Source organism: Leucoraja erinacea, chromosome 18, assembly GCF_028641065.1.
Source record: "Leucoraja erinacea ecotype New England chromosome 18, Leri_hhj_1, whole genome shotgun sequence".
NCBI classification, from domain to species: Eukaryota; Metazoa; Chordata; class Chondrichthyes; order Rajiformes; family Rajidae; genus Leucoraja; species Leucoraja erinaceus.
Window position 1 is genome coordinate 9,678,692 of NC_073394.1, and position 13,184 is coordinate 9,691,875.

At 39.4% G+C, this 13,184-nt stretch overlaps 1 protein-coding gene across 2 annotated transcripts in view; it reads left to right on the forward strand.

Annotated features, from left to right (window-relative positions):
- LOC129705626 (doublecortin domain-containing protein 1-like) overlaps positions 1 to 13,184 on the forward strand; it is a 296,861-nt gene that overhangs the window by 141,748 nt on the left and 141,929 nt on the right. For both annotated transcript variants that reach the window (XM_055649265.1, XM_055649266.1), the window contains 4 exons: positions 973 to 1,095; positions 2,102 to 2,219; positions 6,154 to 6,300; positions 10,599 to 10,720. In XM_055649265.1, the coding sequence (XP_055505240.1) occupies positions 973 to 1,095; positions 2,102 to 2,219; positions 6,154 to 6,300; positions 10,599 to 10,720 (510 nt within the window). The remainder of the gene's footprint in view (positions 1 to 972; positions 1,096 to 2,101; positions 2,220 to 6,153; positions 6,301 to 10,598; positions 10,721 to 13,184) is intronic.

The following is a 13,184-nucleotide window of genomic DNA, read 5'->3' on the forward strand; positions in this document are numbered from 1 at the left end:
CACGCCAGAAAATATTGCAAATGTGATATTTTTAAGAGGAACTTGGTTAAACTAAAATAAGAAAAGTAATTGTGGGATGGCAATGTACAGTTTTAGTAGATTCCAGTCACAGCTTCATCATTAAGATTGGTCCGTACTTTGTTTATTAACTACTGGTAAAAAGGGACAAGCCTGGACCTTGCACATAGCGAAATTATGGCTGGGACGAGCTTTCCTTTTCGCATGGAAATTAACAAATGGGATGAATTTTAAAGACAAATCTGTTTGTTTCATTGACATCATTGCAGAATCAAGATTTGTATTCCACATTTATTTAATTGATAGAATGCAAGTTCCACAGATGCTGGGATAAGTTCAGGTCTCTGCGTACTAGTGCAGTAACTTAATCACTATGCCAATTAGGTTACATGATGCAAGTTAAATCCTAGAATCAACTGCAGACTAATTGCTTTTTTTTGGAGACAGCAGAACTTTGTTTGGCGAGTGAAAAAAGTTATCATTATATAAAGATTATTTTTGTGCAATATGTACATTTCCTATGAGGAATTGAACTGGAATCCAAATTAATTTGTCAAACAATCTTTTTATTCCAATTAACCATGCCATATGCATTATATGAAGCATTAATATACAATTATAATATAAGGAGTGTAAAGTAGTCAAGGAAAAGACAGGCAGCATCCTAAAGAAAATCCTCAGGCAGAGTCCTGTGGTACCAGATGTCACTGGAAATGTTAAAAGTAATTATTTCAATTATTGCTCCAATTCTCATTTTTCTTTGTTTTTGAATTCCTTAATTATATAGATTGCTTTAAACATGTAAATAATTGGAATTAAGGACTCTCAAAGATATTGTCGTTGATTCGCTTTATATAGAAAGCATTCACATGTGAATTACTGAGTTGATTGTTTTGATTCTTGTGTGACTCTACTCCGTCAGAGAAATAATGATTTGTAGTAAATATTTTACAGGACCATCAGCAAACCTTTTCTTTGTGTGAAGTTTGACCGGGTACGAGGATATATGGACCAGGATCAGAAGATGGTTTACAAAACTCCTTTGGAATATGATGGGCCCTTAACTGGTTTGGAAAAGTATGCTACTTTAAATAAACAGTGATATCTTAGCCTGCCCTTTTAACAATAAAAATCTGCTTGAGTGCATAACATAAAACATTGTTTTAAACATTTGACTGAAATAATTTAATTGGGAAGATACACATCACTTATGTTATTCTGTTATACCACCGTTCTAAATAGCTCAACACTATCTCTGCACTTTGTTTGAGTGCAGAACTGTCATAACCCAGGAGCAAAGGAATAACAAAGTATTAATGGACTTGGTTTTGAGATCAGTGGTGAAAAGACGTGGTTCACCTTAAGGCTCAAAGGAATTCCAGCTGCCTCCACCTCTCTTTCCAGCTTGCTCTCCCTCCTTTGGTCCCAGCAGTCTGAAGAAGGCCCCAACCTGGAATGTCGCCTGTCCATTCCCTGCACAGATGCTAACCTGACCCGCTGAGTTCCGCCAGCAATTTGTGCTTTGCTCAAGATTACAGATCTATGGTCTCTCGTGTCCGCATTCACTGAAAATTGTTTTTTGAGTCGGGATCAATTGCCCTTTTAATTTAGTATCAAGAAAATTACCTCCACACAAATAAATCCACCCAAAATCCCAACAAGCTGACTAGGCAGGTCTTTACCCAGCTATTATTATTTTCAATTTCATGAAATTTAACCTTCATGGAAATTGTTTTCACTGGCTTCAAGGCCACCACCACTAAGAAACAGAAAATTACGATTTGTGTTACGATTTTGGTCAACATAATATGGAGGCAGTAGAAGTTTTATGAAAATAAGATTTAGTAGATTTGTAGATTTAGTATTGTAGATTTTCCTTTTGTACTATTTGATGCATCTCTGCACCTGAGGATGTTTCTGTGTCTGCTTAATGTTATGATATTAAAGTGTTTAATATATAGCCTCAGGTTAAATGACAAATCATTATTTTTTTTAAAGCAAACTTATAATATTAGGTTAAATAAGTAAATTTATTAATTGAACACACTCACAAGAATGTTGAAGATCTCAACTAACTTTGTAGGTGGGAGGCTTGGGAAGTGTGCGCGGGGTTCCCTGAAGATTATAACTGGATACAAATGAATCAACCCTCACATGAAAAAGTGAACATGATAAATAAACATCACTTTCTTCAATTAAAGGTGAGTACAACTTAAATTCAGTTATTAAACTGTCTAGCAAAGTTTTGATTAAAATCAAAGTGACACAAAGCGCTGGTGTAACTCAGTGGGACAGGCCTCCCTGGAGAACATGGAGAACATTTTGGGTCGAGACCCTTAGTCATGGTCATATAGTTTTGAAACAGGCTATTCGACCCAACCTGCTCGCACAGGCCAACATGTCCCACCTACACTTGTCCCACCTGCCTGCATTTGGCCCTTATCCCTCCAAATCTGACCTATCCATGTACCTGTCTAAATGTTTCTGAAACATTGCAATAATACCTTCCTCAACTACCTCTTCCAGCAGCTCGTTCCATACACCTACCACCCTTTGTGTGAAAAAGTTACTCCTTGGGTTCCTATTCAATCTCCCCCCCCCCACCTTAAACCTATGTCATTCGGTCATCGATTCCCCTACTCTGGGCCAGAGACTTTGTGCGTCTACCCGATCTATTCCTCTCATATTCCTCTGGAATGTTCTCATATCCCTCTACTCCTCTCTATACCTCTTCTTCAGACTGATTGTGTGTGTGTGTGTGGGGGGGGGGGGGGGGGGGGGTCACGCACCCTCACATCATTTAAATGCCTATTCCCCAATGTTGGCAGTTCTTGGGCATTGACTGGAGGGGCTAAGTAAACAGGGCCGTGGCTCGTTCATCACTATCTAGGGAAGTTCTTCAGTGCCACCTGAATACAATTTTTTATTGGATCCTCTGTGCCACTTTTCATCAGGAGATTGCTGATGTTATTCTGGGCTGGTCACTTTTGGTCCCACTTCTTTAGTAGTTTAAATATATTGTAAGGATACTTTAACACCTATGTGGATTGGGTTCATCACAGTTTTTGGCAGATTGCATAAAACATAATACGAGGTTGGGGTGCACTAAACCCATTGATGTGATGATATGACCACACTACTCTCATTTGGAGAGGTGCTAAGGATTTGGAGGCATCAGGGAATTTGTGGACCTGAGCTAATGCAGTGGAAGAGAATATTCAGAGATTAGAGGGTTATAGAGGCCTTGACATTGGTAGACTCGGGGATATCAAAATATTGGGGTCGATGGTGGATGCTGAGGAGGAAGGGAAAGTAATTTTTAATTGTATAGTGGAATTGAATTTCTTGACCTATTATGCAAAAATCTTGCATTAAGAGTGTGTTTCACATTTCCGATTTCTTCTTCCTGCAGTATGTCACAGAGTGAAAAGTAACTTTAAAAATAAGAAAAGAAAGTTTGACATTTACTAATGGTTTATTCTGACCTTGGGATCGATATTACAATTACATTATTAATTAATCATTGGTTAGCTTCTGAAGTTCATAAGAAGCAATATGGCTCAGTTCATGTTTTCAGATTACTCCCAAGATACTGAATCATAGAGTTACAACAAGACCATTATGTCTTTGCTGGTTTTCTAAAAAAAAAGTTATTTTTTAGCATTCTCCCCCCCTAGCTTTTATCAGTGGTCTTAAGGAAACTGCTCAGCTCAACAAATTCATTTAGAGTATCTCAACAATTTTGGGAACAGTAATATTGCCCTGATTCCTTTCGGTACTGTGTTCAACCTTGGCTATACTTCAAGGCTGAGACTATTTTTCTCCATTGAACCCTATCCCTTATATTTTCTTTTCCATGTCACAAAACCCTACCTCAACTCACTGATTCTCTATGTTGGGCTAGCCCAGTTCACAAACTCAATTGTTCGGTGATAAACAGCGATGAGTATTTGGCTTGTTGGAGTCATAGAGTTATATAATGCTGACCAAGGTGTCCCATCTAGACTCAGTTTAGTTTATTGTCATGTCTACCGAGGTACAGTGAAAAACTATTGTTGCATGCTATCCAGTCAGCAGTAAGACAATACATGATTACTAGTCCCATTTGCCTGTGTATGGCCCATACTCCTCAAAATCTCTCCTATCCGTTCCATTCACTACATTTTGCTTCAGTTCCATACATCAATTGCTTCAGATAATATCTGACGGAATGATAGAGAGGTAGATTGTCATTTGAGGGATGTATAACTGCAGAATCCAATAAGGGTTAACCACTCGGTCTAAAGTAGGTGATAGTAGACTCAAGAGATACCACAAACATTCTAAAGGGGAAAGGTTTTACAGATAAATTTGATCTTCAAATTAATGACATTTTTACAAATATATTCAAACTAAGATATGGGGGCAATTCTTGTTCCAATGGTTGCATTTATTTTCCTTCCTTGCTTCAAAGTGTTAATACTTAAATCATATCAGAAGAAATTATCTTTTAAATTTCACTGGCAGTAACAAAATGCCTGCTGATACAATTATGCTCTTCATGACTATGTCAACAGGATTTGATTCCCCTTTTACGTATTTAACAAATAATTCAGTGTTTTTTCTGCCTCCTTCTTTAAAAATAAACGTATAATTAGTCTGACCTGCCATAGAGTGTGATGCTGTTTGCTCCAATTGTTTGTTGCATTATCAATCTCCAGCAGTTTGCCATCTGACCTGCTGTTTGGTATCCACTGTGTTACAAACAGCATTGCATGGTGGATCTTTCTTCATAGATACTGTCAAATATAGGTTAGGCCGTGATACTCTTCAGCTTGTAGTTATGTGGGATGCCACCATCTGTAGGATGGGTTAGCACCTTTTCGATTTCTACGCCTGCACATAGCAACACAGATGTATGGAACACAGTGGAGCTAAAACGCCTGTGCCACTGATCTTCCATTTTACCACTGAACGCAACAATAACATGCTGAGCTGAGAAGCTGAATATTCTTTATATCTGGCCCCTCATTACACTAATTTTGGCTCCATTCATTTAAATGATGTTGCTTTATCTGGGTATAATAGATAAGCAATGGTAAATGACTTGGATGTTTGCTTTGATTCAACCTAATGTTTTTGCTCACATGCTTTCTATATAAACACTACTTTTAATTCCAAAATATTTTAATCAGTTTCAATTGTTTTAGCACATTTTTTATTATTAGGGGCATTTAGAAAGAACCGAACATGCCTTTAAGAGGTGATACAATTATGCCTTTAATACTCGAAGAACACAAAGTGCTGGAGTAATTCAATGGGTCAGGCAGCATCTCTGGAGAACACGAATAGGTGATGTATCAGGTACGACCCAAAATGTCACCTATCCATGTTTTCCAGAGATGCTGCCTGACCTGCTGAGTTATTCCACACCTTAGGTCTTTTTGTGTAAACCAGCAATGGCAATTCATTGTTTCTACATGGCTTTAATACCGCAAGCTAACAAATGTAATCTGGAGGCATGGCCTCAGGATTCACCATCTCAGGCCTAATCACCACATGCTTCATTGGAAGGCACAGCAGCCATATCTCCAGTGTAACTGGATCAGTGCTCCCATAAAATGTTAGTGTTGGAGATTGCATTGGGGATGAGAGTGAGTTGGGGGTTTGGTTGAACAAGGTGCAGCTCATTATTTTGAATGGAATTTAAGAAAGAACGATAGCCAAGCAGAGATTCAGCTGCTGTGTTTACTCATGCAGGGTGAGGTAGAGAGTACTAACATAGGGTGGCACAGTGGTAGAGTTGCTGTCTTACAGTGCAAGAGACCCGGGTTTGAACCTGACTACAGGTACTGTTTATGGAGTTTGCACGTTCTCCGTGTGACCACGTGGGTTTTCTCCGGGTGCTCCAGTTTCCTCTCACATTCCAAAGATGTGCAGATTTGTAGGTTAATTAGCTTCTGTAAATCATCCCTAGCATGTAGGATAGAATTAGTGTATGGGCGGTCGCTGGTCAGCGTGGACTCGGTGGGCCGAAGGGCCTGTTTCCAAGCAATATCTCTAATCTAAACTAAACTGGTAAAAATAGGATGAATATTATAACAATGTATTATAACAACTGTCAGGTTAATTTTTTCTTTTATGCTTTGCAAATAGAAAGATACCCAACTAGTCATATATCCTTCGATCACTGTGGAAAACAGGAATGAGAATACTACTTCTATTACAGTGGAAGAAAAGAAATCCAAGACTTCAATGGGAGTGTCAAAATGGTTTTCATCCCACATTTGGGTTATTGCAAAGGTAATGAACTAATCAAATACTTGATATCAGATTAATTAGGTCCAAGTTGAAAAAAGATTGACATATGTCAAAATATTAGCAAACATTTCTTCAGGCGACGGGAAGGTTGGAAACAGAACATGATTCAGTTGAAGATTGTCATGAAAAAGAAATGTTAAGAATACATAGTTCACTGATTGTGATCTATCAAATAATTATTTCTGATTTGGGAGTGTTGTGTGAGGTTTCTGGTTGCCCCATTACAGGAAAGATATGGAGACTTTGGAGAGGGTGTAGAAGAGCTTTAGAACGCTCCCTAGATTATAGAGTTTAGCTGTAAGCAGTGGTTGGACATACTTGGATTGGTTTCTCAGGTGTATTAGAGGATGATGGTAGAAGTGGTAATTATGAGAGGCAGTCAGAGGAAAGGACAGTCAGAACCTTCTTTCTAGGGTGGAAATATCAAAGACTAGATGGCATCGTTTTAAGGTGAAAGGGATAAAGTTTAGACGAGATGTGTGCGCCAAGCTTTTTACACAGAGAACGATGGGTGACTGGATTACATGGCCAGGGGTGGTAGTGAAGAACAAATACAATTTAGCATTTAAGATGCTTTTGGATAGGCACATTGATATGCAGGAAACATTGGGATGTGGATCACATGCATGCAAGGAGATTAACTTGGCATGATATTCGGCACGGACGTATTGGGCTGGAAGGACGATTCTTCTGCTGTACTGTTCTAATTTTCTATGTTCTGGGCGTGTAATTGAAAAAGGACGCTACTTCACCAAATTTTGATTGCTTGCTCGAAGGGTATAAATGGCCTACTCCTATGCACTTTATTGTCTATTGTCTAAATACCATTGTCTATTTATATCAGAAAAGATCCAGAGATTATAAAGTATGGCCTTATTTAACTCAACATGACTGTAAAAAATTCTTACATGATTTCATATTTTCAAGAGGTTTCAAGAGAGAGCTAGATAGGGCTCTTAAAAATAGTGGGGTTGGGATATGGGGAGAAGGCAGGAACGGGGTACTGATTGGGGATGATCAGCCATGATCACATTGAATGGCGGTGCTGGCTCGAAGGGCCGAATGGCCTACTCCTGCCCTTATTGTCTATTGTCTATTGTCTATTCATATCAAGCAGACTTGATTACTGTAATGCCTTATTTACCGTATTATATTCCCTTCATTGGCTCCCTGTGAGATCCTGCATAGACTATAAAGTCCTTGTCTATAAAGCCCAAAATGGCTTAGGAGCAGCATATTTTACAGTCCCTCCTTCCCTATGCCCCTACTCGAGCGCTCAGGTCTTCTGTTGCCGGCCTGTTAGCCACTCAATGCTGCAACAATAAGAAAATTGGTGAAGTAGCCTTTTTCAATTACGCCCCCAAGCTGCGAAACACCCTACCCAGGGCTATGGGAGATGCCCCCTCAGTTGACATTTTTAAACGGAAGCTAAACATTTACCTTTTTAATCAAGCTTTTAACTGACTTTACTTCCTTTGTCCTTTTACACTCTCAGTTTTATATTTTATATTTTTATATAAATCTGTGCTTTTATATAAATCTGTGCTCTATTAACTGCCTCTGACCTTACTGTTTTAAATTGTATTTTTGGTTAGACCTGTGTTTTTTGTGGAAAGCATTGGGTTGTATGAAAAAGTGCTATATAAATAAAGTTATTATTATTATTAATTTTTCAAATAGGGAAAATGCACATATTTGGCTGTGCTTACGAATTTGGAGTATGATGTGATGAGTTTGATTGATCGATTGAAAGATAGGGCTGAGAAACAGGCCTTTGGCGTACCTTGTCCCCGCCAACTTGGTCACACTAGTCATATGCCATCCCATTATAGTATCTATTCCCTGCACACAAGGGGCAATTTAAAGAGGCCAATTAATTTTCAAATCCGCATATCTACTGGATATGTGAGGAAACTCATGCAGTCTCAGAGAGAATGTGAAAACTCCACACAGACAAGACCCCCAAGATCAGGGTGGAACTGAGGTTGCATCACTGTACCATCCTTTTGTTTGTTTAATTCAGCTGATAACCAAGGCCAAGACTGCAACTGCCCCAATAAACAGTAAACTCCAAATGCTTACGGCATCATATTTCACCAGAGGTCATAGTGATTAAAAGATGTGGAAAAATGAAAAGATTCTCATTTAAAGAATGAAGCCTAGGAATTCCATTGTGTTGTAATGTGTGTGCTGGAGGGTTGCAACAACAATGAAGCTGCAACTATTGGGGGCTGAAGGGTGGAGGCACTTTTGGTAAGGTAGGAAATGAAAGGTAAAGAAATAAACATAAGACTTATCTTAATGGGGTCCCAGTTGGATAACTGGGTTGCAGTAGAACAGGTTAAATGTACATTGTTGAACAAAATGACCTAGAAATGGTAATTATTGTGTTTTACTCCATGAAATATATATATGATCACTCTTAGCCTCATTTAATCCCTCATCAATGCTTTAAAAGTATTGCGTCAGGAGTAATGTAATTTTGATGAGCATCAGATGGAAAAATCATGTCAAACATAGCATCATGCCTAGTTGAATTTATACAGAGATACAAATTGGTCTGGAAATAGTAATTGTTGTGTTTTATTACATGGTATGTGCAATGGTTCAGTGGTGCTTTATTGTCAATGTGCAAGCACACAGTGAAATTCTGTTTTTGCAAACAGTAATGTATTTCCATACTGTATGTAAGCACAATCCTCAATTAGCAAAGTGTACAGAAATAGTCCACTGAGACTGCATGCAAGAGGCACCAGGTTTTGGTGCCATTTGAAAGTGTGTGTGTCTTCATTATTAAACACTGAAGTACACAGCACCGTATAATCTACTTTCTAGTTACTTATATTAGTTTAGGTGGAAGAATCATTTGAAGCCATTGCTGACATATGTCAATTATTGGGATACAGATTCAGAGACAGTTTATTCCCTGCTGTTATCAGGCAACTGAACCATCCTATCAACAACTAAAGAGTGGTCCTGAGCTCTCTTTAGTTAGAGATTAGATTAGAGATTCTCGGGACTTTACTGGACTCTATCTTGCATTAAAGATTATTCTCTTTATCGTGTATCTGTACACTGTGGACATCTCGATTGTAATCATGTACAATCTTCCCCAGACTGATTAGCATGCAACAAAAAGCTTTTCATTGTACCTCGGTACCAGGCATGGAAATCGCTATCAAAACATGGGGGGAGCACAATATCTTGGCGGCTGCGCGCGCGCATGCGTACAAACACACACACGCATGCACGCACACGCACACACGCGAAAGTTTCGGCCGTGGGCCCTGTGGACGGTAACATTGGAAGCTGACCTGGTTGGTGACTGACTCCGAACTCCAGCGACAGCAGCTTTGTCCGCCCCGGATCGTTGGGGTTGAATCGGCCCGTTCGCGGGGCCTTTCATCGGCTGGCGGGGGCTTCAACATCTGGAACCTCGATCGCCTCGATGCCGTAGTTTGATTTTAAGCCACGCCGGGCGCTGAAAGGCCCTGCGAATGGGCCGATTCAGCCCTTAGAAAGCGTCTGATAAAGTCCGGGTTGCAAAACACGGGGGGGATTGTCCCCCACCTCAAAGCATGGGTGGGACGTGTCACCCCCCCCCCCCCCCCCCCCCAGGATTTCTGCCTATGCACGATACACATGACAATAAACTAAACTAAACAAAGAATGGGCGCTATATTTTTCCAGAGTCATGCGTGTTTAATTGTCAGATATACTGGATTGGAACAATGAAACTCTTACTTGCTGCAGCTTTATTTTGTAACATAAGAGTATTAAGAAAGTAAATCTTGAGTAGCTGAAATAGGATCAGATGGGAAAGCACTTTGTGTTTTAATTTGAGACACAAGGAACTGCAGATGCTGGAATTTTGAGAAAAATACAAAGTACTGGAGGAACTCACATATGTGGAGGAAATCTGTGTGGGAATGGACAGACCATGTTTCGGGACAGAACTGAAGAAGAGTCCCAATCAGAAACATCACCTGTTCATTTCTTCCACAGATGCTGCTTAACCCACTGAATTCCCCTGTGCTGTGCGTTGTGTTTTTGTGTTTTACTTCAGCAATTTGCCCTCTGACTTCCAGGGACAGACACATGTTGCATCACTATACCGAAGGTCATTGGCTACAAAGGGGACACAAGATCTCTTTAATGGAATTTGGTGTTTCATTGTTGTGAATAGCCATGCTCTCACTTATTCAAATGTAATAACCACACCAAAACATTTTCTTCTTTTGTCTCATGTGCTTCTTCCCTTTTACGGAATGGATACCAAGGCTGGAATGATCTTGTGTCGTGCTCACCCTCAACTTTGCCTCGCTGTTAGTGACCAACAAATCATCTTGAAGAACGACGACCGTCTGAATTTGAAGGGATACAAATTAGTTGTGCAGAAAAGGTACAGAACTTTTACATCGATTTGTTTTTAAACTTGTGATAGACACGCATTCAGTATAATTTCAATAGAACATACAATAGAACATAGAATAGCACGGATAGACACAAAATGCTGGAGTAACCCAGCGGAACAGGCAGCATCTCCGGATGGAAGGAATGGATGACGTTTCGGGTGAAGAAGGGTCTCGACCTAAAATGTCACCCATTCCTTCTATCCAGAGATGTTGCCTGTTCTACTGAGTTACTCCAGCATTTTTGTGTCTATCTTTGGTTTAAATCAGCATCTGCAGTCCCTTCCTCCAATAGCTCAGCACAGGAACAGGCCCTTTGGCTCACCATGTCCTTGCCGAACATGATGTCAAGATAAACTACTTTCATCTGTCTGCACGTGATCCATATCCCTCCATACCCTGCATAGTCAAGTACCACCTATCTAAAAGCCTTATATCGGCCACCACCATCCTCCCTAGCAACGTGTTTCAAGCACCCACTAAAACTTTTGATATTCTTTTTTTTTACACATTTACAGGTTTTTACTTTTCCTTACTATCTTATTCTGGTATTCTGTATTCCCTTTGTTGGTCCCTTTTTGAAATTATGAAACCTTCCAAAACCTCAGGCCATTTTTAACAACATTATAAGCCTTTCACTTTGATGTAATACAACCTTTAATTTTACTTGTTAGCCACAGTTGGTTCACTCTTCCTGTGGAGCGTTTGTGTCTTCAAGGTACAATTCTTAGTTTTTAATTCACTTGGAAGAAGGTCGGATCAGGGAAAGTTTAACTTGGGGGGAAAGATTGAACAGGCTAATATTATTTTCTCTGGAATAGAGGAGGCTGGTGTAAAATTATTAGTGCATGGATGGATTCAATAGGCAAGAACATGTCAATCAGCCCCACAAGCCATTTTTGCAACTCAGCAAGAAAATGGCTTATCCAAAAAAGGACACAAGGTGCTAAAGTATCACATTGGATCAGGCAGCATCTATGGAGAACATTGATAGGTGATGTTTCGGGTATGACCTGAAATGGCACCTATCCATGTTTTCCAGAGATGCTGACTGACCTGCTGAGTTACTCCAGCACTTTGTGTCCTTTTGTGTAAACCAGCTTCTCTGAAGGGTCCCGACCGGAAATGGCACCTGATTCTGAAGAAAGGTCCTGAAACGTTACATATCCATGCTCAACAGGGATGCTGCTTGACCCACAGAGTTACTCCAGCACTTTGTGTCTTTTTTTTTGCAAACCAGCATCTGTAGTTCCTTATTTTCCTCAAGGCTTATCCAATCAATTGTCTTGCGCTCTCCCATCCACAATACCCATTCCAGAGGTTTGGGGGAAGGAAATCAGGATGCATAGATTTAAAGCAGTTAGCAGAGGGATTAAAGCTGGATGGTGAAAATATGTTTTCACTCAGATGGTGGTCATGGTTTGGAACTCACTGCCTGAGCAGGTAACAGAAGTTTTAATCTAGAAGGTGGATTATTGCTGGATCATTTTGTTTGGACATTGCAAGCACGTTGGGTTAAATAGTTTTCTTGTGTGTCCTAAATGATCCAGGATTCTATGATTAAAAAGGCTGAACTAATGTCATCACTACGAATATCATCCCTGTTCAATGGGCTCATTCTTGCTTTTTCCCTCAACTATTGGACCAAATATACTGGTTATCTGGTTATTCAGTTTATTTTAATTATGGAATGAGGTCAATGATTCTTTATTATCATATGTACAGTGAAATACTTTTTGTTTGCACACAGTTGAAACAGACACAATAACAAACACTTGGACAGATACATGTATATGAAAGGTTTAGAAGGGTGTAGACCAAATGCAGACAAACAGGACACGCTTAGATAGGGCATCTTGATCGGCAAGGACCGTAGGGCCTGTTTCCATGCTGTATGACACCATGACTAAATCTAGTGCAGACTCATTTATCTGACCTTCATTAAGGAGGTAAGAAAACACAAGTTATTTTTTAACGTTAATTTATATTGCATTTTCAGTTTTATTTTTTATCAATCTGGAAACAGTGAATTGACCCTCATCGCATTAACTATTTAGAAATTCATTTTTGGTGATTCGTGGTAATAAAAATAGAATATGCTTGAATAATTCAGCAGGCCAGGTAGTAACTATGGTGAAAAAATCTGAGTTTACATTTTAGGTCAATTGTGTAGGAAGGAACTGCAGATGCTGGTTTAAACCAAAGATAGACACAAAAAGCTGGAGTAACTCAGCGGGACAGGCAGCATCTCTGAAGAGAAGGAATGGGTGACGTTTCGGGTCGAGACCCTTTAGGCTAATTACTTAGTATATTGGACATATTTCAGATTTCTAGAATTTTGCTGGAAATCTTGCTTTTTTGATACACATTGAATTTTAATTGAATTGAATTGAACAATTTTGATACAAATTGAATTGACAAGTTTGATGTCAGATTGAACCACGCCTCTTTTGA